This window comes from Pan paniscus, chromosome 5 (genome assembly GCF_029289425.2).
Source record: "Pan paniscus chromosome 5, NHGRI_mPanPan1-v2.0_pri, whole genome shotgun sequence".
In the NCBI taxonomy this organism is placed as follows: domain Eukaryota; kingdom Metazoa; phylum Chordata; class Mammalia; order Primates; family Hominidae; genus Pan; species Pan paniscus.
In genome coordinates this window covers 190,947,725-190,974,054 of record NC_073254.2, presented here as the reverse complement: position 1 = coordinate 190,974,054, position 26,330 = coordinate 190,947,725, and the positions used below count along the sequence as shown (strand labels likewise).

General features: G+C 53.6%; 1 protein-coding gene and 2 long non-coding RNA genes across 4 annotated transcripts in view; all 3 read right to left on the bottom strand.

Annotated features, from left to right (window-relative positions):
- Window positions 1-172: 172 nt before the first annotated feature.
- On the bottom strand, window positions 173-7,939 carry LOC134730649 (uncharacterized). The gene is made up of 5 exons (XR_010112560.1): window positions 6,665-7,939; window positions 5,495-5,718; window positions 2,561-4,493; window positions 1,548-1,771; window positions 173-546 (listed from the first exon to the last, which is right to left on the bottom strand). It is a non-coding gene; the product is annotated as an uncharacterized LOC134730649 (long non-coding RNA).
- A 526-nt stretch (window positions 7,940-8,465) lies between these two features.
- LOC134730650 (uncharacterized) lies at window positions 8,466-16,010 on the bottom strand. Its single transcript, XR_010112561.1, has 5 exons — window positions 14,873-16,010; window positions 13,703-13,926; window positions 10,769-12,701; window positions 9,599-9,822; window positions 8,466-8,597 (listed from the first exon to the last, which is right to left on the bottom strand). It is a non-coding gene; the product is annotated as an uncharacterized LOC134730650 (long non-coding RNA).
- Window positions 16,011-16,731: 721 nt separating this feature from the next.
- Window positions 16,732-26,330, bottom strand: part of LOC129398082 (zinc-regulated GTPase metalloprotein activator 1A-like) — a 43,014-nt gene continuing 33,415 nt past the window's right edge. For both annotated transcript variants that reach the window (XM_063605568.1, XM_063605569.1), the window contains exons 11-12: window positions 17,966-18,189; window positions 16,732-16,964 (exon numbers count right to left, since the gene is read on the bottom strand). In XM_063605568.1, the coding sequence (XP_063461638.1) occupies window positions 17,991-18,189 (199 nt within the window). In that variant the 3' untranslated portion in view covers window positions 16,732-16,964; window positions 17,966-17,990. The remainder of the gene's footprint in view (window positions 16,965-17,965; window positions 18,190-26,330) is intronic.

The following is a 26,330-nucleotide window of genomic DNA, read 5'->3' as shown; positions in this document are numbered from 1 at the left end:
GGGGTCTCAGAGCCAGCCCCTCTTCCCCCGCTGGCTCTTAGGACCCCCGTCGCAGGGGGGGGAGGCACCCCCCGCGAGGCGGGGTCTCAGAGCCAGCCCCTCTTCCCCCACTGGCCCTTAGGACCCCCATCGCAGGGGGGGGAGGCACCCCCCGCGAGGCGGGGTCTCAGAGCCAGCCCCTCTTCCCCCACTGGCTCTTAGGACCCCCATCGCAGTGGGGGGAGGCACCCCCGCGAGGCGGGGACTGAGAGCCAGCCCCTCTTCCCCCGCTGGCTCTGAGGATCCTCCGTGGACTCACAGCCTCTTTACCATATTGTGAGTAATATCATCTCCCCCTCTGGAGATTAAGAACTCTTTCACAGACGGGTGTACACCCTCGGTGTACAGAGGGTGTACACCCCTCTGTATTGGGAGTAATATCATCCTCCTCCTCCCTGAATATGAAGAACAGTATCACAGGGGTGTTTCTACTCCCTGCGATATCGCGTGTCATATCCTCCTCTCCCACGTTGCAATTAGAAGGAATATCAGTGGGGGCGTGTCCACCTGTAGGGAAAAGAAAGAGAGATCAGACTGTCACTGTGTCCATGTAGAAAGGAAAGACATAAGAGACTCCATTTTGAAAAAGACCTGTCCTTTAAACAATTGCTTTGCTGAGATGTTGTTAATTTGTAGCTTTGCCCTAGCCGCTTGGCCCCAGCCACTTTGACCCAACCTGGAGCTCACAAAAACATGTGTTGTATAAAATCAAAGTTCAAGGGATGTAGGGCTGTGCAGGACGTGCCTTGTTAACGAAATGTTTACCAGCAGTATACTTGGTAAAAGTCATCGCCATTCTCTAGTCTCAATAAACCGGGGACACAATGCACTGTGGAAAGCCGCAGGGACCTCTGCCCTTGAAAGCAGGGTATGGTCCAAGCTCTCTCCCCATCTGATAGTCTGAAATATAGCCTCATGGGATGAGAAAGACCTGACTGTCCCCCAGCCCGACACCCGTAATGGGTCTGTGCTGAGGTGGATTAGTAAAAGAGGAAAGCCTCTTGCAGCTGAGATGGAGGAAGGCCACTGTCTCCTGCTTGCCCCTGGGAACTGAATGTCTCGGTGTAAAACCCGATTGTACATTCGTTCAACTCTGAGATAGGAGAAAAGCTGCCCTGTGGCGGGAGGCGAGACATGTTTGCAGTAACACTGCCTTGTTCTTCTTTACTCCACTGAGATGTTTGGGTGCAGAGAAACAAATCTGGCTTACGTGCACGTCCAGTCATAGTACCTTCCCTTGAACCTAATTATGACATGGATTCTTTTGCTCACATGTCTTCTGCTGACTCTCTCCTTATCATCACCCTGCTCTCCTACTACATTCCTTTCTGCTAAAATCATGAAAATCATAATCAATAACAACTGAGGGAACTCAGAGGCTGGTGCCGGTGCAGGTCCTTGGTGTGCTGAGCGCCGGTCCCCTGGACCCACTGTTGTATCTTTACACTTTGTCTCTGTGTCTTATTTCTTTTCTCAGTCTCTCGTCCCACCCAACTAGAAATACTCACAGGTGTGGAGGGGCAGTCCACCACTTCATCCACCTTCTGTCATATTGAAAGTAACATCATCTTCTTCCCTCCAGGATCGTGGGAATAATATCCCTGGGGGGTTTCCACTTTCTGCCATGTATGTAGTCATATCACCCCCTCCGCCGTGGAATATCATTAAGGAACATCTCACACGGGGGTGTATACTTCCTCCGATATTGGGAGTGACATCAACCTCTCGGTCTCTGAATATGAGGAAGAAAATCACAGGGCGGGTGTACACCTCGTGCTCTACGATGGGGAGTCATATCTGTCTGTTATGGGGAGTAATATCATCCTCTCCCTTTCAGGATACTAATAACAGTTTAACAGGCTGGGTGAACACAGCCTGCGATGCTGAAATTATTATCATCCTCTCCCCCTCTTCCTCCCCTGGCTCTTAGGATGCCCATCTCAGCGGAGCGAGCCACCCCCCGCGAGGCGGGGACTGAGCCAGCCCCTGTTCCCCCCCTGGCCCTTAGGATCCGTATCGCGAGGGGGGGAGGCACCCCCCGCGCGGCGGGGACTGAGAGCCAGCCCCTCTTCCCCCCACGGCTCTTAGGACCCCCATCGCTGTGGGGGGGAGGCACCCCCCGCGCGGCGGGGACTGGGAGCCAACCCCTCTTCCCTGCCTGGCTCTTAGGACCCCCATCGCAGGGTAGCAAGGCACGCCCCGCGAGGCGGGGACTGAGAGTCAGCCCTTCTTCCCCCCCTGGCTCTTAGGAACCCCATCGCAGTGGGGGGATGCACCCTTGGCGAGGCACGGACTTAGAGCCAGCCGCTCTGCCCCCCCTGGCTCTTGGGACCCCCATCGCAGGGAGGGGAGGCACCCCCCGCGAGGCGGTGACTGACAGCCAGCCCTTCTTCCTCGCCCAACTCTCAGGATCCCCATCACACGGGGGAGGCACACCCCGTGAGGCGGGGACTGAGAGCCAGTCCCTCTTCCCCCCCGGCTTATGACCCCCATCGAGGATTCTAAGATCCTTAGGACTGACCTGGAGGGCTGTGGGTATTAGGTGTCCAAGAAGAAAACTCAGATCTGCCGACGACCGCAGGTAGCTTACTTGGGATTTACTATTCGACAGGTGTCCGAAAGCAGCCCGGGATCCGAAAGAAAGCAGGTCATTTGCAATCTTCCGGAGCCTAAGGGCAGAAGGCTGGTGAGAGAATTCCTAGGAGCTGTGGGGTTTTGTAGACTGCGGAGCCCAACTTTGCAGTCTTAGCCACGCCTTTGTATGACGTCACAAAGGGGGGCGGGGACCGGCAACTTTTGGAATGGGGATTCCAACAACAGCAAGTCTTTCATGACTTAAAGGAAAAACTTCTGAAAGCCCCAGCCCAGGGGCTAGCGGATCTCACAAAGCCTTTTCCACTGTATGCGTCAGAGAAAAGATGGCAGCTGGACTTTAAACCCAAACTGTGGGGCCCTGGCTGAGGCCGGTGGCCTACCTCTCTAAACAGCTAGACAGGGTTTCTAAAGGATGGCCCCCCTGTTTGAGGGCCTTGGCAGCAACTGCCCTGCTAGTACAAGAAGCAAATCAGCTGACTCTTGGGTAAAACCAGAACATAAAGGCCCCCCAAGCTGTGGTGACTGAAAGCCAGCCCCTCTTCCCCACCTGGCTCTTAGGACCCCCATCGCAGGAAGGGGAGGCACTCCCCGCGAGGCGGGGACTGAGAGCCAGCCCCTCTTCCCCCCCTGGCTCTTAGGACCCCCGTCGCAGGGGGAGGAGGCACCCCCAGCGAGGCGGGGTCTCAGAGCCAGCCCCTCTTCAAACACTGGCCCTTAGGACCCCCATCGCAGTGGGGGGAGGCACCCCAGCGAGGCGTGGTCTCAGAGCCAGACCCTCTTCCCCCACTGGCCTTTAGGAACCCCGTCGCAGGGAGAGGAGGCACCCCCCACGAGGCGGGGACTCAGAGCCAGCCCCTCTAAGCCTTCTGGCTCTTCGGACCCCCATCGCGGGGGGGGAGGCACCCCCCGCGAGGCGGGCACAGAGAGCCAGGCCCTCTTCTGCTCCTGGCTCTAAGGACCCCCATCACAGGGGGGGGAGGCACCCCCCGCGAGGCGGGTACAGAGAGCCAGCCCCTCTTCCCCACTGGCCCTTAGGACCCCCATCGCAGGGGGGGGAGGCAACCCCCACGAGGCGGGGTCTCAGAGCCAGCCCCTCTTCCCCCACTGGCCCTTAGGACCCCCATCGCAGGGGGGGAGGCACCCCCCGTGAGGCGGGGTCTCAGAGCCAGCCCCTCTTCCCCCGCTGGCCCTTAGGACCCCCGTCGCAGGGGGGGGAGGCACCCCCCGTGAGGCGGGGTCTCAGAGCCAGCCCCTCTTCCCCCGCTGGCCCTTAGGACCCCCGTCGCAGGGGGGGGAGGCACCCCCCGCGAGGCGGGGTCTCAGAGCCAGCCCCTCTTCCCCCACTGGCTCTTAGGACCCCCGTCGCAGGGGGGGGAGGCACCCCCCGTGAGGCGGGGTCTCAGAGCCAGCCCCTCTTCCCCCACTGGCCCTTAGGACCCCCATCGCAGGGGGGGGAGGCACCCCCCGCGAGGCGGGGTCTCAGAGCCAGCCCCTCTTCCCCCACTGGCTCTTAGGACCCCCATCGCAGTGGGGGGAGGCACCCCCGCGAGGCGGGGACTGAGAGCCAGCCCCTCTTCCCCCGCTGGCTCTGAGGATCCTCCGTGGACTCACAGCCTCTTTACCATATTGTGAGTAATATCATCTCCCCCTCTGGAGATTAAGAACTCTTTCACAGACGGGTGTACACCCTCGGTGTACAGAGGGTGTACACCCCTCTGTATTGGGAGTAATATCATCCTTCTCCTCCCTGAATATGAAGAACAGTATCACAGGGGTGTTTCTACTCCCTGCGATATCGCGTGTCATATCCTCCTCTCCCACGTTGCAATTAGAAGGAATATCAGTGGGGGCGTGTCCACCTGTAGGGAAAAGAAAGAGAGATCAGACTGTCACTGTGTCCATGTAGAAAGGAAAGACATAAGAGACTCCATTTTGAAAAAGACCTGTCCTTTAAACAATTGCTTTGCTGAGATGTTGTTAATTTGTAGCTTTGCCCTAGCCGCTTGGCCCCAGCCACTTTGACCCAACCTGGAGCTCACAAAAACATGTGTTGTATAAAATCAAAGTTCAAGGGATGTAGGGCTGTGCAGGACGTGCCTTGTTAACGAAATGTTTACCAGCAGTATACTTGGTAAAAGTCATCGCCATTCTCTAGTCTCAATAAACCGGGGACACAATGCACTGTGGAAAGCCGCAGGGACCTCTGCCCTTGAAAGCAGGGTATGGTCCAAGCTCTCTCCCCATCTGATAGTCTGAAATATAGCCTCATGGGATGAGAAAGACCTGACTGTCCCCCAGCCCGACACCCGTAATGGGTCTGTGCTGAGGTGGATTAGTAAAAGAGGAAAGCCTCTTGCAGCTGAGATGGAGGAAGGCCACTGTCTCCTGCTTGCCCCTGGGAACTGAATGTCTCGGTGTAAAACCCGATTGTACATTCGTTCAACTCTGAGATAGGAGAAAAGCTGCCCTGTGGCGGGAGGCGAGACATGTTTGCAGTAACACTGCCTTGTTCTTCTTTACTCCACTGAGATGTTTGGGTGCAGAGAAACAAATCTGGCTTACGTGCACGTCCAGTCATAGTACCTTCCCTTGAACCTAATTATGACATGGATTCTTTTGCTCACATGTCTTCTGCTGACTCTCTCCTTATCATCACCCTGCTCTCCTACTACATTCCTTTCTGCTAAAATCATGAAAATCATAATCAATAACAACTGAGGGAACTCAGAGGCTGGTGCGGGTGCAGGTCCTTGGTGTGCTGAGCGCCGGTCCCCTGGACCCACTGTTGTATCTTTACACTTTGTCTCTGTGTCTTATTTCTTTTCTCAGTCTCTCGTCCCACCCAACTAGAAATACTCACAGGTGTGGAGGGGCAGTCCACCACTTCATCCACCTTCTGTCATATTGAAAGTAACATCATCTTCTTCCCTCCAGGATCGTGGGAATAATATCCCTGTGGGGTTTCCACTTTCTGCCATGTATGTAGTCATATCACCCCCTCCGCCGTGGAATATCATTAAGGAACATCTCACACGGGGGTGTATACTTCCTCCGATATTGGGAGTGACATCAACCTCTCGGTCTCTGAATATGAGGAAGAAAATCACAGGGCGGGTGTACACCTCGTGCTCTACGATGGGGAGTCATATCTGTCTGTTATGGGGAGTAATATCATCCTCTCCCTTTCAGGATACTAATAACAGTTTAACAGGCTGGGTGAACACAGCCTGCGATGCTGAAATTATTATCATCCTCTCCCCCTCTTCCTCCCCTGGCTCTTAGGATGCCCATCTCAGCGGAGCGAGCCACCCCCCGCGAGGCGGGGACTGAGCCAGCCCCTGTTCCCCCCCTGGCCCTTAGGATCTGTATCGCGAGGGGGGGAGGCACCCCCCGCGCGGCGGGGACTGAGAGCCAGCCCCTCTTCCCCCCACGGCTCTTAGGACCCCCATCGCTGTGGGGGGGAGGCACCCCCCGCGCGGCGGGGACTGGGAGCCAACCCCTCTTCCCTGCCTGGCTCTTAGGACCCCCATCGCAGGGTAGCAAGGCACGCCCCGCGAGGCGGGGACTGAGAGTCAGCCCTTCTTCCCCCCCTGGCTCTTAGGAACCCCATCGCAGTGGGGGGATGCACCCTTGGCGAGGCGCGGACTTAGAGCCAGCCGCTCTGCCCCCCCTGGCTCTTGGGACCCCCATCGCAGGGGGGGAGGCACCCCCTCGTGGCGGGGACTGAGAGCCAGCCCCTCTTCCCTCCATTTCTCTTAGGACCCCCATCGCAGGGGGGGAGGCACCCCCCGCGAGGCGGGGACTGAGAGCCAGCCGCTCTTTCCCCCCTGGCTCTTAGGACCCCCATCGCAGGGAGGGGAGGCACCCCCCGCGAGGCGGTGACTGACAGCCAGCCCTTCTTCCTCGCCCAACTCTCAGGATCCCCATCACACGGGGGAGGCACACCCCGTGAGGCGGGGACTGAGAGCCAGTCCCTCTTCCCCCCCGGCTTATGACCCCCATCGAGGATTCTAAGATCCTTAGGACTGACCTGGAGGGCTGTGGGTATTAGGTGTCCAAGAAGAAAACTCAGATCTGCCGACGACCGCAGGTAGCTTACTTGGGATTTACTATTCGACAGGTGTCCGAAAGCAGCCCGGGATCCGAAAGAAAGCAGGTCATTTGCAATCTTCCGGAGCCTAAGGGCAGAAGGCTGGTGAGAGAATTCCTAGGAGCTGTGGGGTTTTGTAGACTGCGGAGCCCAACTTTGCAGTCTTAGCCACGCCTTTGTATGACGTCACAAAGGGGGGCGGGGACCGGCAACTTTTGGAATGGGGATTCCAACAACAGCAAGTCTTTCATGACTTAAAGGAAAAACTTCTGAAAGCCCCAGCCCAGGGGCTAGCGGATCTCACAAAGCCTTTTCCACTGTATGCGTCAGAGAAAAGATGGCAGCTGGACTTTAAACCCAAACTGTGGGGCCCTGGCTGAGGCCGGTGGCCTACCTCTCTAAACAGCTAGACAGGGTTTCTAAAGGATGGCCCCCCTGTTTGAGGGCCTTGGCAGCAACTGCCCTGCTAGTACAAGAAGCAAATCAGCTGACTCTTGGGTAAAACCAGAACATAAAGGCCCCCCAAGCTGTGGTGACTGAAAGCCAGCCCCTCTTCCCCACCTGGCTCTTAGGACCCCCATCGCAGGAAGGGGAGGCACTCCCCGCGAGGCGGGGACTGAGAGCCAGCCCCTCTTCCCCCCCTGGCTCTTAGGACCCCCGTCGCAGGGGGAGGAGGCACCCCCAGCGAGGCGGGGTCTCAGAGCCAGCCCCTCTTCAAACACTGGCCCTTAGGACCCCCATCGCAGTGGGGGGAGGCACCCCAGCGAGGCGTGGTCTCAGAGCCAGACCCTCTTCCCCCACTGGCCTTTAGGAACCCCGTCGCAGGGAGAGGAGGCACCCCCCACGAGGCGGGGACTCAGAGCCAGCCCCTCTAAGCCTTCTGGCTCTTCGGACCCCCATCGCGGGGGGGGAGGCACCCCCCGCGAGGCGGGCACAGAGAGCCAGGCCCTCTTCTGCTCCTGGCTCTAAGGACCCCCATCACAGGGGGGGGAGGCACCCCCCGCGAGGCGGGTACAGAGAGCCAGCCCCTCTTCCCCACTGGCCCTTAGGACCCCCATCGCAGGGGGGGGAGGCAACCCCCACGAGGCGGGGTCTCAGAGCCAGCCCCTCTTCCCCCACTGGCCCTTAGGACCCCCATCGCAGGGGGGGAGGCACCCCCCGTGAGGCGGGGTCTCAGAGCCAGCCCCTCTTCCCCCGCTGGCCCTTAGGACCCCCGTCGCAGGGGGGGGAGGCACCCCCCGTGAGGCGGGGTCTCAGAGCCAGCCCCTCTTCCCCCGCTGGCCCTTAGGACCCCCGTCGCAGGGGGGGGAGGCACCCCCCGCGAGGCGGGGTCTCAGAGCCAGCCCCTCTTCCCCCACTGGCTCTTAGGACCCCCGTCGCAGGGGGGGGAGGCACCCCCCGTGAGGCGGGGTCTCAGAGCCAGCCCCTCTTCCCCCACTGGCCCTTAGGACCCCCATCGCAGGGGGGGGAGGCACCCCCCGCGAGGCGGGGTCTCAGAGCCAGCCCCTCTTCCCCCACTGGCTCTTAGGACCCCCATCGCAGTGGGGGGAGGCACCCCCGCGAGGCGGGGACTGAGAGCCAGCCCCTCTTCCCCCGCTGGCTCTGAGGATCCTCCGTGGACTCACAGCCTCTTTACCAGATTGTGAGTAATATCATCTCCCCCTCTGGAGATTAAGAACTCTTTCACAGACGGGTGTACACCCTCGGTGTACAGAGGGTGTACACCCGTCTGTATTGGGAGTAATATCATCCTCCTCCTCCCTGAATATGAAGAACAGTATCACAGGGGTGTTTCTACTCCCTGCGATATCGCGTGTCATATCCTCCTCTCCCACGTTGCAATTAGAAGGAATATCAGTGGGGGCGTGTCCACCTGTAGGGAAAAGAAAGAGAGATCAGACTGTCACTGTGTCCATGTAGAAAGGAAAGACATAAGAGACTCCATTTTGAAAAAGACCTGTCCTTTAAACAATTGCTTTGCTGAGATGTTGTTAATTTGTAGCTTTGCCCTAGCCGCTTGGCCCCAGCCACTTTGACCCAACCTGGAGCTCACAAAAACATGTGTTGTATAAAATCAAAGTTCAAGGGATGTAGGGCTGTGCAGGACGTGCCTTGTTAACGAAATGTTTACCAGCAGTATACTTGGTAAAAGTCATCGCCATTCTCTAGTCTCAATAAACCGGGGACACAATGCACTGTGGAAAGCCGCAGGGACCTCTGCCCTTGAAAGCAGGGTATGGTCCAAGCTCTCTCCCCATCTGATAGTCTGAAATATAGCCTCATGGGATGAGAAAGACCTGACTGTCCCCCAGCCCGACACCCGTAATGGGTCTGTGCTGAGGTGGATTAGTAAAAGAGGAAAGCCTCTTGCAGCTGAGATGGAGGAAGGCCACTGTCTCCTGCTTGCCCCTGGGAACTGAATGTCTCGGTGTAAAACCCGATTGTACATTCGTTCAACTCTGAGATAGGAGAAAAGCTGCCCTGTGGCGGGAGGCGAGACATGTTTGCAGTAACACTGCCTTGTTCTTCTTTACTCCACTGAGATGTTTGGGTGCAGAGAAACAAATCTGGCTTACGTGCACGTCCAGTCATAGTACCTTCCCTTGAACCTAATTATGACATGGATTCTTTTGCTCACATGTCTTCTGCTGACTCTCTCCTTATCATCACCCTGCTCTCCTACTACATTCCTTTCTGCTAAAATCATGAAAATCATAATCAATAACAACTGAGGGAACTCAGAGGCTGGTGCGGGTGCAGGTCCTTGGTGTGCTGAGCGCCGGTCCCCTGGACCCACTGTTGTATCTTTACACTTTGTCTCTGTGTCTTATTTCTTTTCTCAGTCTCTCGTCCCACCCAACTAGAAATACTCACAGGTGTGGAGGGGCAGTCCACCACTTCATCCACCTTCTGTCATATTGAAAGTAACATCATCTTCTTCCCTCCAGGATCGTGGGAATAATATCCCTGGGGGGTTTCCACTTTCTGCCATGTATGTAGTCATATCACCCCCTCCGCCGTGGAATATCATTAAGGAACATCTCACACGGGGGTGTATACTTCCTCCGATATTGGGAGTGACATCAACCTCTCGGTCTCTGAATATGAGGAAGAAAATCACAGGGCGGGTGTACACCTCGTGCTCTACGATGGGGAGTCATATCTGTCTGTTATGGGGAGTAATATCATCCTCTCCCTTTCAGGATACTAATAACAGTTTAACAGGCTGGGTGAACACAGCCTGCGATGCTGAAATTATTATCATCCTCTCCCCCTCTTCCTCCCCTGGCTCTTAGGATGCCCATCTCAGCGGAGCGAGCCACCCCCCGCGAGGCGGGGACTGAGCCAGCCCCTGTTCCCCCCCTGGCCCTTAGGATCCGTATCGCGAGGGGGGGAGGCACCCCCCGCGCGGCGGGGACTGAGAGCCAGCCCCTCTTCCCCCCACGGCTCTTAGGACCCCCATCGCTGTGGGGGGGAGGCACCCCCCGCGCGGCGGGGACTGGGAGCCAACCCCTCTTCCCTGCCTGGCTCTTAGGACCCCCATCGCAGGGTAGCAAGGCACGCCCCGCGAGGCGGGGACTGAGAGTCAGCCCTTCTTCCCCCCCTGGCTCTTAGGAACCCCATCGCAGTGGGGGGATGCACCCTTGGCGAGGCGCGGACTTAGAGCCAGCCGCTCTGCCCCCCCTGGCTCTTGGGACCCCCATCGCAGGGGGGGAGGCACCCCCTCGTGGCGGGGACTGAGAGCCAGCCCCTCTTCCCTCCATTTCTCTTAGGACCCCCATCGCAGGGGGGGAGGCACCCCCCGCGAGGCGGGGACTGAGAGCCAGCCGCTCTTTCCCCCCTGGCTCTTAGGACCCCCATCGCAGGGAGGGGAGGCACCCCCCGCGAGGCGGTGACTGACAGCCAGCCCTTCTTCCTCGCCCAACTCTCAGGATCCCCATCACACGGGGGAGGCACACCCCGTGAGGCGGGGACTGAGAGCCAGTCCCTCTTCCCCCCCGGCTTATGACCCCCATCGAGGATTCTAAGATCCTTAGGACTGACCTGGAGGGCTGTGGGTATTAGGTGTCCAAGAAGAAAACTCAGATCTGCCGACGACCGCAGGTAGCTTACTTGGGATTTACTATTCGACAGGTGTCCGAAAGCAGCCCGGGATCCGAAAGAAAGCAGGTCATTTGCAATCTTCCGGAGCCTAAGGGCAGAAGGCTGGTGAGAGAATTCCTAGGAGCTGTGGGGTTTTGTAGACTGCGGAGCCCAACTTTGCAGTCTTAGCCACGCCTTTGTATGACGTCACAAAGGGGGGCGGGGACCGGCAACTTTTGGAATGGGGATTCCAACAACAGCAAGTCTTTCATGACTTAAAGGAAAAACTTCTGAAAGCCCCAGCCCAGGGGCTAGCGGATCTCACAAAGCCTTTTCCACTGTATGCGTCAGAGAAAAGATGGCAGCTGGACTTTAAACCCAAACTGTGGGGCCCTGGCTGAGGCCGGTGGCCTACCTCTCTAAACAGCTAGACAGGGTTTCTAAAGGATGGCCCCCCTGTTTGAGGGCCTTGGCAGCAACTGCCCTGCTAGTACAAGAAGCAAATCAGCTGACTCTTGGGTAAAACCAGAACATAAAGGCCCCCCAAGCTGTGGTGACTGAAAGCCAGCCCCTCTTCCCCACCTGGCTCTTAGGACCCCCATCGCAGGAAGGGGAGGCACTCCCCGCGAGGCGGGGACTGAGAGCCAGCCCCTCTTCCCCCCCTGGCTCTTAGGACCCCCGTCGCAGGGGGAGGAGGCACCCCCAGCGAGGCGGGGTCTCAGAGCCAGCCCCTCTTCAAACACTGGCCCTTAGGACCCCCATCGCAGTGGGGGGAGGCACCCCAGCGAGGCGTGGTCTCAGAGCCAGACCCTCTTCCCCCACTGGCCTTTAGGAACCCCGTCGCAGGGAGAGGAGGCACCCCCCACGAGGCGGGGACTCAGAGCCAGCCCCTCTAAGCCTTCTGGCTCTTCGGACCCCCATCGCGGGGGGGGAGGCACCCCCCGCGAGGCGGGCACAGAGAGCCAGGCCCTCTTCTGCTCCTGGCTCTAAGGACCCCCATCACAGGGGGGGGAGGCACCCCCCGCGAGGCGGGTACAGAGAGCCAGCCCCTCTTCCCCACTGGCCCTTAGGACCCCCATCGCAGGGGGGGGAGGCAACCCCCACGAGGCGGGGTCTCAGAGCCAGCCCCTCTTCCCCCACTGGCCCTTAGGACCCCCATCGCAGGGGGGGAGGCACCCCCCGTGAGGCGGGGTCTCAGAGCCAGCCCCTCTTCCCCCGCTGGCCCTTAGGACCTCCGTCGCAGGGGGGGGAGGCACCCCCCGTGAGGCGGGGTCTCAGAGCCAGCCCCTCTTCCCCCGCTGGCCCTTAGGACCCCCGTCGCAGGGGGGGGAGGCACCCCCCGCGAGGCGGGGTCTCAGAGCCAGCCCCTCTTCCCCCACTGGCTCTTAGGACCCCCGTCGCAGGGGGGGGAGGCACCCCCCGTGAGGCGGGGTCTCAGAGCCAGCCCCTCTTCCCCCACTGGCCCTTAGGACCCCCATCGCAGGGGGGGGAGGCACCCCCCGCGAGGCGGGGTCTCAGAGCCAGCCCCTCTTCCCCCACTGGCTCTTAGGACCCCCATCGCAGTGGGGGGAGGCACCCCCGCGAGGCGGGGACTGAGAGCCAGCCCCTCTTCCCCCGCTGGCTCTGAGGATCCTCCGTGGACTCACAGCCTCTTTACCATATTGTGAGTAATATCATCTCCCCCTCTGGAGATTAAGAACTCTTTCACAGACGGGTGTACACCCTCGGTGTACAGAGGGTGTACACCCGTCTGTATTGGGAGTAATATCATCCTCCTCCTCCCTGAATATGAAGAACAGTATCACAGGGGTGTTTCTACTCCCTGCGATATCGCGTGTCATATCCTCCTCTCCCACGTTGCAATTAGAAGGAATATCAGTGGGGGCGTGTCCACCTGTAGGGAAAAGAAAGAGAGATCAGACTGTCACTGTGTCCATGTAGAAAGGAAAGACATAAGAGACTCCATTTTGAAAAAGACCTGTCCTTTAAACAATTGCTTTGCTGAGATGTTGTTAATTTGTAGCTTTGCCCTAGCCGCTTGGCCCCAGCCACTTTGACCCAACCTGGAGCTCACAAAAACATGTGTTGTATAAAATCAAAGTTCAAGGGATGTAGGGCTGTGCAGGACGTGCCTTGTTAACGAAATGTTTACCAGCAGTATACTTGGTAAAAGTCATCGCCATTCTCTAGTCTCAATAAACCGGGGACACAATGCACTGTGGAAAGCCGCAGGGACCTCTGCCCTTGAAAGCAGGGTATGGTCCAAGCTCTCTCCCCATCTGATAGTCTGAAATATAGCCTCATGGGATGAGAAAGACCTGACTGTCCCCCAGCCCGACACCCGTAATGGGTCTGTGCTGAGGTGGATTAGTAAAAGAGGAAAGCCTCTTGCAGCTGAGATGGAGGAAGGCCACTGTCTCCTGCTTGCCCCTGGGAACTGAATGTCTCGGTGTAAAACCCGATTGTACATTCGTTCAACTCTGAGATAGGAGAAAAGCTGCCCTGTGGCGGGAGGCGAGACATGTTTGCAGTAACACTGCCTTGTTCTTCTTTACTCCACTGAGATGTTTGGGTGCAGAGAAACAAATCTGGCTTACGTGCACGTCCAGTCATAGTACCTTCCCTTGAACCTAATTATGACATGGATTCTTTTGCTCACATGTCTTCTGCTGACTCTCTCCTTATCATCACCCTGCTCTCCTACTACATTCCTTTCTGCTAAAATCATGAAAATCATAATCAATAACAACTGAGGGAACTCAGAGGCTGGTGCGGGTGCAGGTCCTTGGTGTGCTGAGCGCCGGTCCCCTGGACCCACTGTTGTATCTTTACACTTTGTCTCTGTGTCTTATTTCTTTTCTCAGTCTCTCGTCCCACCCAACTAGAAATACTCACAGGTGTGGAGGGGCAGTCCACCACTTCATCCACCTTCTGTCATATTGAAAGTAACATCATCTTCTTCCCTCCAGGATCGTGGGAATAATATCCCTGGGGGGTTTCCACTTTCTGCCATGTATGTAGTCATATCACCCCCTCCGCCGTGGAATATCATTAAGGAACATCTCACACGGGGGTGTATACTTCCTCCGATATTGGGAGTGACATCAACCTCTCGGTCTCTGAATATGAGGAAGAAAATCACAGGGCGGGTGTACACCTCGTGCTCTACGATGGGGAGTCATATCTGTCTGTTATGGGGAGTAATATCATCCTCTCCCTTTCAGGATACTAATAACAGTTTAACAGGCTGGGTGAACACAGCCTGCGATGCTGAAATTATTATCATCCTCTCCCCCTCTTCCTCCCCTGGCTCTTAGGATGCCCATCTCAGCGGAGCGAGCCACCCCCCGCGAGGCGGGGACTGAGCCAGCCCCTGTTCCCCCCCTGGCCCTTAGGATCCGTATCGCGAGGGGGGGAGGCACCCCCCGCGCGGCGGGGACTGAGAGCCAGCCCCTCTTCCCCCCACGGCTCTTAGGACCCCCATCGCTGTGGGGGGGAGGCACCCCCCGCGCGGCGGGGACTGGGAGCCAACCCCTCTTCCCTGCCTGGCTCTTAGGACCCCCATCGCAGGGTAGCAAGGCACGCCCCGCGAGGCGGGGACTGAGAGTCAGCCCTTCTTCCCCCCCTGGCTCTTAGGAACCCCATCGCAGTGGGGGGATGCACCCTTGGCGAGGCGCGGACTTAGAGCCAGCCGCTCTGCCCCCCCTGGCTCTTGGGACCCCCATCGCAGGGGGGGAGGCACCCCCTCGTGGCGGGGACTGAGAGCCAGCCCCTCTTCCCTCCATTTCTCTTAGGACCCCCATCGCAGGGGGGGAGGCACCCCCCGCGAGGCGGGGACTGAGAGCCAGCCGCTCTTTCCCCCCTGGCTCTTAGGACCCCCATCGCAGGGAGGGGAGGCACCCCCCGCGAGGCGGTGACTGACAGCCAGCCCTTCTTCCTCGCCCAACTCTCAGGATCCCCATCACACGGGGGAGGCACACCCCGTGAGGCGGGGACTGAGAGCCAGTCCCTCTTCCCCCCCGGCTTATGACCCCCATCGAGGATTCTAAGATCCTTAGGACTGACCTGGAGGGCTGTGGGTATTAGGTGTCCAAGAAGAAAACTCAGATCTGCCGACGACCGCAGGTAGCTTACTTGGGATTTACTATTCGACAGGTGTCCGAAAGCAGCCCGGGATCCGAAAGAAAGCAGGTCATTTGCAATCTTCCGGAGCCTAAGGGCAGAAGGCTGGTGAGAGAATTCCTAGGAGCTGTGGGGTTTTGTAGACTGCGGAGCCCAACTTTGCAGTCTTAGCCACGCCTTTGTATGACGTCACAAAGGGGGGCGGGGACCGGCAACTTTTGGAATGGGGATTCCAACAACAGCAAGTCTTTCATGACTTAAAGGAAAAACTTCTGAAAGCCCCAGCCCAGGGGCTAGCGGATCTCACAAAGCCTTTTCCACTGTATGCGTCAGAGAAAAGATGGCAGCTGGACTTTAAACCCAAACTGTGGGGCCCTGGCTGAGGCCGGTGGCCTACCTCTCTAAACAGCTAGACAGGGTTTCTAAAGGATGGCCCCCCTGTTTGAGGGCCTTGGCAGCAACTGCCCTGCTAGTACAAGAAGCAAATCAGCTGACTCTTGGGTAAAACCAGAACATAAAGGCCCCCCAAGCTGTGGTGACTGAAAGCCAGCCCCTCTTCCCCACCTGGCTCTTAGGACCCCCATCGCAGGAAGGGGAGGCACTCCCCGCGAGGCGGGGACTGAGAGCCAGCCCCTCTTCCCCCCCTGGCTCTTAGGACCCCCGTCGCAGGGGGAGGAGGCACCCCCAGCGAGGCGGGGTCTCAGAGCCAGCCCCTCTTCAAACACTGGCCCTTAGGACCCCCATCGCAGTGGGGGGAGGCACCCCAGCGAGGCGTGGTCTCAGAGCCAGACCCTCTTCCCCCACTGGCCTTTAGGAACCCCGTCGCAGGGAGAGGAGGCACCCCCCACGAGGCGGGGACTCAGAGCCAGCCCCTCTAAGCCTTCTGGCTCTTCGGACCCCCATCGCGGGGGGGGAGGCACCCCCCGCGAGGCGGGCACAGAGAGCCAGGCCCTCTTCTGCTCCTGGCTCTAAGGACCCCCATCACAGGGGGGGGAGGCACCACCCGCGAGGCGGGTACAGAGAGCCAGCCCCTCTTCCCCACTGGCCCTTAGGACCCGCATCGCAGGGGGGGGAGGCAACCCCCACGAGGCGGGGTCTCAGAGCCAGCCCCTCTTCCCCCACTGGCCCTTAGGACCCCCATCGCAGGGGGGGAGGCACCCCCCGTGAGGCGGGGTCTCAGAGCCAGCCCCTCTTCCCCCGCTGGCCCTTAGGACCCCCGTCGCAGGGGGGGGAGGCACCCCCCGTGAGGCGGGGTCTCAGAGCCAGCCCCTCTTCCCCCGCTGGCCCTTAGGACCCCCGTCGCAGGGGGGGGAGGCACCCCCCGCGAGGCGGGGTCTCAGAGCCAGCCCCTCTTCCCCCACTGGCTCTTAGGACCCCCATCGCAGGGGGGGGAGGCACCCCCCGCGAGGCGGGGTCTCAGAGCCAGCCCCTCTTCCCCCACTGGCTCTTAGGACCCCCATCGCAGGGGGGGGAGGCACCCCCCGCGAGGCGGGGTCTCAGAGCCAGCCCCTCTTCCCCCACTGGCTCTTAGGACCCCCATCGCAGGGGGGGGAGGCACCCCCCGTGAGGCGGGGTCTCAGAGCCAGCCCCTCTTCCCCCACTGGCCCTTAGGACCCCCATCGCAGGGGGGGAGGCACCCCCCGCGAGGCGGGGTCTCAGAGCCAGCCCCTCTTCCCCCACTGGCTCTTAGGACCCCCATCGCAGTGGGGGGAGGCACCCCCGCGAGGCGGGGACTGAGAGCCAGCCCCTCTTCCCCCGCTGGCTCTGAGGATCCTCCGTGGACTCACAGCCTCTTTACCAGATTGTGAGTAATATCATCTCCCCCTCTGGAGATTAAGAACTCTTTCACAGACGGGTGTACACCCTCGGTGTACAGAGTGTGTACACCCGTCTGTATTGGGAGTAATATCATCCTCCTCCTCCCTGAATATGAAGAACAGTATCACAGGGGTGTTTCTACTCCCTGCGATATCGCGTGTCATATCCTCCTCTCCCACGTTGCAATTAGAAGGAATATCAGTGGGGGCGTGTCCACCTGTAGGGAAAAGAAAGAGAGATCAGACTGTCACTGTGTCCATGTAGAAAGGAAAGACATAAGAGACTCCATTTTGAAAAAGACCTGTCCTTTAAACAATTGCTTTGCTGAGATGTTGTTAATTTGTAGCTTTGCCCTAGCCGCTTGTCCCCAGCCACTTTGACCCAACCTGGAGCTCACAAAAACATGTGTTGTATAAAATCAAAGTTCAAGGGATGTAGGGCTGTGCAGGACGTGCCTTGTTAACGAAATGTTTACCAGCAGTATACTTGGTAAAAGTCATCGCCATTCTCTAGTCTCAATAAACCGGGGACACAATGCACTGTGGAAAGCCGCAGGGACCTCTGCCCTTGAAAGCAGGGTATGGTCCAAGCTCTCTCCCCATCTGATAGTCTGAAATATAGCCTCATGGGATGAGAAAGACCTGACTGTCCCCCAGCCCGACACCCGTAATGGGTCTGTGCTGAGGTGGATTAGTAAAAGAGGAAAGCCTCTTGCAGCTGAGATGGAGGAAGGCCACTGTCTCCTGCTTGCCCCTGGGAACTGAATGTCTCGGTGTAAAACCCGATTGTACATTCGTTCAACTCTGAGATAGGAGAAAAGCTGCCCTGTGGCGGGAGGCGAGACATGTTTGCAGTAACACTGCCTTGTTCTTCTTTACTCCACTGAGATGTTTGGGTGCAGAGAAACAAATCTGGCTTACGTGCACGTCCAGTCATAGTACCTTCCCTTGAACCTAATTATGACATAGATTCTTTTGCTCACATGTCTTCTGCTGACTCTCTCCTTATCATCACCCTGCTCTCCTACTACATTCCTTTCTGCTAAAATCATGAAAATCATAATCAATAACAACTGAGGGAACTCAGAGGCTGGTGCGGGTGCAGGTCCTTGGTGTGCTGAGCGCCGGTCCCCTGGACCCACTGTTGTATCTTTACACTTTGTCTCTGTGTCTTATTTCTTTTCTCAGTCTCTCGTCCCACCCAACTAGAAATACTCACAGGTGTGGAGGGGCAGTCCACCACTTCATCCACCTTCTGTCATATTGAAAGTAACATCATCTTCTTCCCTCCAGGATCGTGGGAATAATATCCCTGGGGGGTTTCCACTTTCTGCCATGTATGTAGTCATATCACCCCCTCCGCCGTGGAATATCATTAAGGAACATCTCACACGGGGGTGTATACTTCCTCCGATATTGGGAGTGACATCAACCTCTCGGTCTCTGAATATGAGGAAGAAAATCACAGGGCGGGTGTACACCTCGTGCTCTACGATGGGGAGTCATATCTGTCTGTTATGGGGAGTAATATCATCCTCTCCCTTTCAGGATACTAATAACAGTTTAACAGGCTGGGTGAACACAGCCTGCGATGCTGAAATTATTATCATCCTCTCCCCCTCTTCCTCCCCTGGCTCTTAGGATGCCCATCTCAGCGGAGCGAGCCACCCCCCGCGAGGCGGGGACTGAGCCAGCCCCTGTTCCCCCCCTGGCCCTTAGGATCCGTATCGCGAGGGGGGGAGGCACCCCCCGCGCGGCGGGGACTGAGAGCCAGCCCCTCTTCCCCCCCTGGCCCTTAGGATCCGTATCGCGAGGGGGGGAGGCACCCCCCGCGCGGCGGGGACTGGGAGCCAACCCCTCTTCCCTGCCTGGCTCTTAGGACCCCCATCGCAAGTGGGGGAGGCACCCCCCGCGAGGTGTTGACTGAGAGCCAGCTCCTCTTCCCCTCCTGGCTCGTAGGACACTCATCACAGGAAGGGGAGGCACGCCCAGGGAGGTGGGGACTGAGAGCCAGCCCCTCTTCTTCACCTGGCTCTTAGGAACCCCATCGCAGGGGGTGAGGCACCCCCCGCGGGGCAGGGACTGAGAGTCAGCCCTCCTTCCCCCCCTGGCTCTTAGGACCCCCATCGCAGTGGGGGGATGCACCCCTCGAGAGACGTGGACTTAGAACCAGCTGCTCTACCCCCCCTGGCTCTTGGGACCCCCCTCGCAGGGGGAGCGGCACCCTAGTTGAAAGTAGAATTAGTTTTTAAGGGCATGGGTAAGGCAAAATTAGAAATATATATATATCAGGCTGGGTGTGGTGGCCTACTCATGTAATCCCAGCACTTTGGGAGGCTGAGGAATGAGGATCACTTGAGCCCAGGAGTTTGAGACCAGCCTAGGCAACATAGCAAGACCCCACGCTTACAGAAAATTTAAAAAAAAATTAGGCATGGTGACACATGCCTGTGGTCCCAGCTTCTTGGGAGGCTGAGATGGGAGGATCACTTGAGCCCAGGAGGTTGAGGCTGCAGTAAGCCGTTTGTGCCACTGCACTCCAGCCTGAGTGACAGAGAACCCCATCTCAAAAAAATAAATAAATAAAAAGAAAGGAAATATATATAGGAATGGGAATTAGAACTCTCAAGTATAGAGCCACCCACTATGCCTACCCTTAAGCAAAACTGCCCCACCAATTCAATATACCCAGACACATGTCCATTTTCATGATCTTCTATGGACATATACGAGACTTATGAAATATTCATTGCAGCATTATTTGCAATAGCCAAGCTGTGAAAACAAGTTAAATGTCCACTAACAGAAAAAGGGATAAAGGAAACGTGGTATATGTAGAAAATGGAATATTATTCAGACTTAAAAAGGAAACCTTGCCATGTGCAAAAACATGGATGAACCTTGATGACTTTATGCTACGTGAAATAAACTAGTCACAGAAAGACAAATAATGCATGATTCCACTTGTGTCAGGTAATTAAAATAGTCAACCCCACAGAAAGAGTGTAGAATGGTGGATGCCAGGGGCTATGAAGACAGGGAAATGGGAAGCTGCTATTCAAGGGGTATAAAGCTTCAGTTATAAAGAGTGAAACATTCCAGAGATCTGCTGCACATCCTCATGCCTATAGTTAGCAATACCGTATTGTACACTTAAAAAATTGTTAAGAAGGTAGATCTCATGTTAGATGTTCTTACTACAATAAAAAAAGAAAAAGATACTGATGCACAAGAATAACTAAATTTTCTTCCCTCCCTTACCAAAAAGATTCCCCACAGGAGAAGGCAGAAAACTAATCCATTATTAAAGTGAAGAGAGGAGAGAGGAGCCAAGATGGCCAAATAGGAACAGCTCCGGTCTACAGCTCCCAGCGTGCGAGACGCAGAAGACAGGCGATTTCTCCATTTCCATCTGAGGTACCGGGTTCATCTCACTAGGGAGTGCCAGACAGTGGGCGCAGGTCAGTGGGTGCGTGCACCATCCACGAGCTGAAGCAGGGCGAGGCATTGCCTCACTTGGGAAGCGCAGGGGGTCAGGAAGTTCCCTTTCCTAGTAAAAGAAAGGGGTGACAGAGGGCACCTGGAAGATCGGGTCACTCCCACCCGAATACTGCGCTTTTCCGACGGGCTTAAAAAACGGCGCACCAGGAGATTGTGTCCCACACCTGGCTCGGAGGGTCCCACGCCCACGGAGTCTCGCTGATTGCTAGCACAGCAGTTTGAGATCAAACTGCAAGGCGGCAGCGAGGCTGGGGGATGGGCGTCCGCCATTGCCCAGGCTTGCTTAGGTAAACAAAGCAGCCAGGAAGCTCCAACTGGGTGGAGCCCACCACAGCTCAAGGAAGCGTGCCTGCCTTTGTAGGCTCCACCTCTGGGGGCAGGGCACAGACACACAAAAAGACAGTAGTAACCTCTGCAGACTTAAGTGTCCCTGTCTGACAGCTTTGAAGAGAGCAGTGGTTCTCCCAGCACGCAGCTGGAGATCTGAGAACGGGCAGACTGCCTCCTCAAGTGGGTCCCTGACCCCTGACCCCCGAGCAGCCTAACTGGGAGGCACCCCCTAGTAGAGGCAGGCTGACACCTCACACGGCCGGGTACTCCAACAGACCTGCAGCTGAAGGTCCTGTTAGAAGGAAAACTAACAAACAGAAAGGACATCCACACCAAAAACCCATCTGTACATCACCATCATCAAAGACCAAAAGTAGATAAAACCACAAAGATGGGGAAAAAACAGAGCAGAAAAACTGGAAACTAAAAAACAGAGCGCCTCTCCTCCTCCAAAGGAACGCAGTTCCTCACCAGCAACGGAACAAAGCTGGATGGAGAATGACTTTGACGAGCTGAGAGAAGAAGGCTTCAGACAATCAAATTACTCCGAGCTACGGGAGGACATTCAAACCAAAGGCAAAGAAGTTGAAAACTTTGAAAAAAATTTTAGAAGAATGTATAACTAGAATAACCAATACAGAGAAGTGCTTAAAGGAGCTGATGGAGCTGAAAACAAAGGCTCGAGAACTACGTGAAGAATGCAGAAGCCTCAGGAGCCGATGCGATCAACTGGAAGAAAGGGTATCAGCGATGGAAGATGAAATGAATGAAATGAAGCAAGAAGGGAAGTTTAGAGAAAAAAGAATAAAAAGAAACAAACAAAGCCTCCAAGAAATATGGGACTATGTGAAAAGACCAAATCTACGTCTGATTGGTGTACCTGAAAGTGACGGGGAGAATGGAACCAAGTTGGAAAACACTCTGCAGGATATTATCCAGGAGAACTTCCCCAATCTAGAAAGGCAGGCCAACATTCAGATTCAGGAAATACAGAGAATGCCACAAAGATACTCCTCGAGAAGAGCAACTCCAAGACACATAATTATCAGATTCACCAAAGTTGAAATGAAGGAAAAAATGTTAAGGGCAGCCAGAGAGAAAGGTCGGGTTACCCTCAAAGGGAAGCTCATCAGACTAACAGCGGATCTCTTGGCAGAAACTCTACAAGCCAGAAGAGAGTGGGGGCCAATATTCAACATTCTTAAAGAAAAGAATTTTCAACCCAGAATTTCATATCCAGCCAAACTAAGCTTCATACGTGAAGGAGAAATAAAATACTTTACAGACAAGCAAATGCTGACCGATTTTGTCACCACCAGGCCTGCCCTAAAAGAGCTCCTGAAGGAAGCGCTAAACATGGAAAGGAACAACCGGTACCAGCCGCTGCAAAATCATGCCAAAATGTAAAGACCATCGAGACTAGGAAGAAACTGACTCAACTAACGAGCAAAATAACCAGCTAACATCATAATGACAGGATCAAATTCACACATAACGATATTAACTTTAAATATAAATGGAGTAAATGCTCCAATTAAAAGACACAGACTGGCAAATTGGATAAAGAGTCAAGACCCATCAGTGTGCTGTATTCAGGAAACCCATCTCACGTGCAGAGACACACATAGGCTCAAAATAAAGGGATGGAGGAAAATCTACCAAGCAAATGGAAAACAAAAAAAAGGCAGGGGTTGCAATCCTAGTCTCTGATAAAACAGACTTTCAACCGACAAAGATCAAAAGAGACAAAGAAGGCCATTACATAATGGTAAAGGGATCAATTCAACAAGAAGAGCTAACTATCCTAAATATATATGCACCCAATACAGGAGCACCCAGATTCATAAAGCAAGTCCTGAGTGACCTACAAAGAGACTTAGACTCCCACACAATAATAATGGGAGACTTTAACACCCCACTGTCAACATTAGACAGATCAATGAGACAGAAAGTCAACAAGGATACCCAGGAATTGAACTCATCTCTGCACCAAGCAGACCTATTAGACATCTACAGAACTCTCCACCCCAAATCAACAGAATATATACATTCTTTTCAGCACCACACCACACCTATTCCAAAATTGACCACATACTTGGAAGTAAAGCTCTCCTCAGCAAATGTAAAAGAACAGAAATTATAACAAACTATCTCTCAGACCACAGTACAATCAAACTAGAACTCAGGATTAAGAATCTCACTCAAAACCACTCAACTACATGGAAACTGAACAACCTGCTCCTGAATGACTACTGGGTACATAACGAAATGAAGGCAGAAATAAAGATGTTCTTTGAAACCAATGAGAACAAAGACACAACATACCAGAATCTCTGGGACGCATTCAAAGCAGTGTGTAGAGGGAAATTTATAGCACTAAATGCCCACAAGAGAAAGCAGGAAAGGTCCAAAATTGACACTCTAACATCACAATTAAAAGAACTAGAAAAGCAAGAGCAAACACATTCAAAAGCTAGCAGAAGGCAAGAAATAACTAAAATCAGAGCAGAACTGAAGGAAATAGAGACACAAAAAACCCTTCAAAAAATTAATGAATCCAGGAGCTGGTTTTTTGAAAGGATCAACAAAATTGATAGACCGCTAGCAAGACTAATAAAGAAAAAAAGAGAGAAGAATCAAATAGACGCAATAAAAAATGATAAAGGGGATATCACCACCGATCCCACAGAAATACAAACTACCATCAGAGAATACTAAAAACACCTCTACGCAAATAAACTAGAAAATCTAGAAGAAATGGATAAATTCCTTGACACATACACCCTCCCAAGACTAAACCAGGAAGAAGTTGAATCTCTGAATAGACCAATAACAGGAGCTGAAATTGTGGCAATAATCAATAGCTTACCAATCAAAAAGAGTCCAGGACCAGATAGATTCACAGCCGAATTCTACCAGAGGTACAAGGAGGAATTGGTACCATTCCTTCTGAAACTATTCCAATCAATAGAAAAAGAGGGAATCCTCCCTAACTCATTTCATGAGGCAAGCATCATCCTGATACCAAAGCCAGGCAGAGACACAACCAAAAAAGAGAATTTTAGACCAATATCCTTGATGAACATTGATGCAAAAATCCTCAATAAAATACTGGCAAACCGAATCCAGCAGCACATCAAAAAGCTTATCCACCATGATCAAGTGGGCTTCATCCCTGGGATGCAAGGCTGGTTCAATATATGCAAATCAATACATGTAATCCAGCATATAAACAGAGCCAAAGACAAAAACCACATGATTATCTCAATAGATGCAGAAAAGGCCTTTGACAAAATTCAACAACCCTTCATGCTAAAAACTCTCAATAAATTAGGTATTGATGGGACGTATTTCAAAATAATAAGAGCTATCTATGACAAACCCACAGCCAATATCATACTGAATGGGCAAAAACTGGAAGCATTCCCTTTGAAAACTGGCACAAGACAGGGATGCCCTCTCTCACCGCTCCTATTCAACATAGTGTTGGAAGTTCTGGCCAGGGCAATCAGGCAGGAGAAGGAAATAAAGGGTATTCAATTAGGAAAAGAGGAAGTCAAATTGTCCCTGTTTGCAGACGACATGATTGTTTATCTAGAAAACCCCATCGTCTCAGCCCAAAATCTCCTTAAGCTGATAAGCAACTTCAGCAAAGTCTCAGGATACAAAATCAATGTTCAAAAATCACAAGCATTCTTATACACCAACAACAGACAAACAGAGAGCCAAATCATGAGTGAACTCCCATTCACAATTGCTTCAAAGAGAATAAAATACCTAGGAATCCAACTTACAAGGGATGTGAAGGACCTCTTCAAGGAGAACTACAAACCACTGCTCAAGGAAATAAAAGAGGATACAAACAAATGGAAGAACATTCCATGCTCATGGGTAGGAAGAATCAATATCCTGAAAATGGCCATACTACCCAAGGTAATTTATAGATTCAATGCCATCCCCATCAAGCTACCAATGACTTTCTTCACAGAATTGGAAAAAACTACTTTAAAGTTCATATGGAACCAAAAAAGAGCCCGCATCGCCAAGTCAATCCTAAGCCAAAAGAACAAAGCTGGAGGCATCACACCACCTGACTTCAAACTATACTACAAGGCTACAGTAACCAAAACAGCATGGTACTGGTACCAAAACAGAGATATAGATCAATGGAACAGAACAGAGCCCTCAGAAATAACGCCACATATCTACAACTATCTGATCTTTGACAAACCTGACAAAAACAAGCAGTGGGGAAAGTATTCCCTATTTAACAAATGGTGCTGGGAAAACTGGCTAGCCATATGTAGAAAGCTGAAACTGGATCCCTTCCTTACACCTTATACAAAAATCAATTCAAGATGGATTAAAGACTTAAACGTTCGACCTAAAACCATAAAAACCCTAGAAGAAAACCTAGGCATCACCATTCAGGACATAGGCATGGGCAAGGACTTCATGTCTAAAACACCAAGAGCAATGGCAACAAAAGCCAAAATTGACAGATGGGATCTAATTAAACTAAACAGCTTCTGCACAGCAAAAGAAACTACCATCAGAGTGAACAGGCAACCTACAAAATGGGAGACAATTTTCACAACCTACTCATCTGACAAAGGGCTAATATCCAGAATCTACAATGAACTCAAACAAATTTACAAGAAAAAAACAAACAACCCCATCAAAAAGTGGGCGAAGGACATGAACAGACACTTCTCAAAAGAAGACATTTATGCAGCCAAAAAACACATGAAAAAATGCTCACCATCACTGGCCATTAGAGAAATGCAAATCAAAACCACAATGAGATACTATCTCACACCAGTTAGAATGGCAATCATTAAAAAGTCAGGAAACAACAGGTGCTGGAGAAGATGTGGAGAAATAGGAACACTTTTACACTGTTGGTGGGACTGTAAACTAGTTCAAGCATTGTGGAAGTCAGTGTGGCAATTCCTCAGGGATCTAGAACTAGAAATACCATTTGACCCAGCCATCCTATTACTGGGTATATACCCTAAAGGACTATAAATCATGCTGCTATAAAGACACATGCACGCGTATGTTTATTGCGGCATTATTCACAATAGCAAAGACTTGGAACCAACCCAAATGTCCAACAATGATAGACTGGATTAAGAAAATGTGGCACATATACACCATGGAATACTATGCAGCCATAAAAAAGGATGAGTTCATGTCCTTTGTAGGGACATGGATGAAATTGGAGATCATCATTCTCAGTAAACTATTGCAAGAACAAAAAACCAAACACCGCATATTCTCACTCATAGGTGGGAATTGAACAATGAGAACACATGGACACAGGAAGGGGAACATCACACTCTGGGGACTGTTGTGGGTTGGGTGGGGGGGAGGGATAGCATTGGGAGATATAACTAATGCTAGATGACGAGTTAGTGGGTGCAGCGCACCAGCATGGCACACGTATACATATGTAACTAACCTGCACATTGTGCACATGTACCCTACAACTTAAAGTATAATAATAATAAATAAAGAAATTTTTAAAAAACTCAAGAAAAAATAAAAAATAAAAAAATAAAGTGAAGAGAGTTATTTGTGTGAAAACGCTAAGCTAAAATTTTCTATGTATTTCATGCATTTTCTCATAGAAAGAGTATTAGACATAGTGTTTGGTGTAGAAGTGTTAACGATTAGCCTCTAAAGTTAACTATCATTTACACTATAATTTCTACAGGAAAATGCAATATGATTTCCAAACAACCAATTAG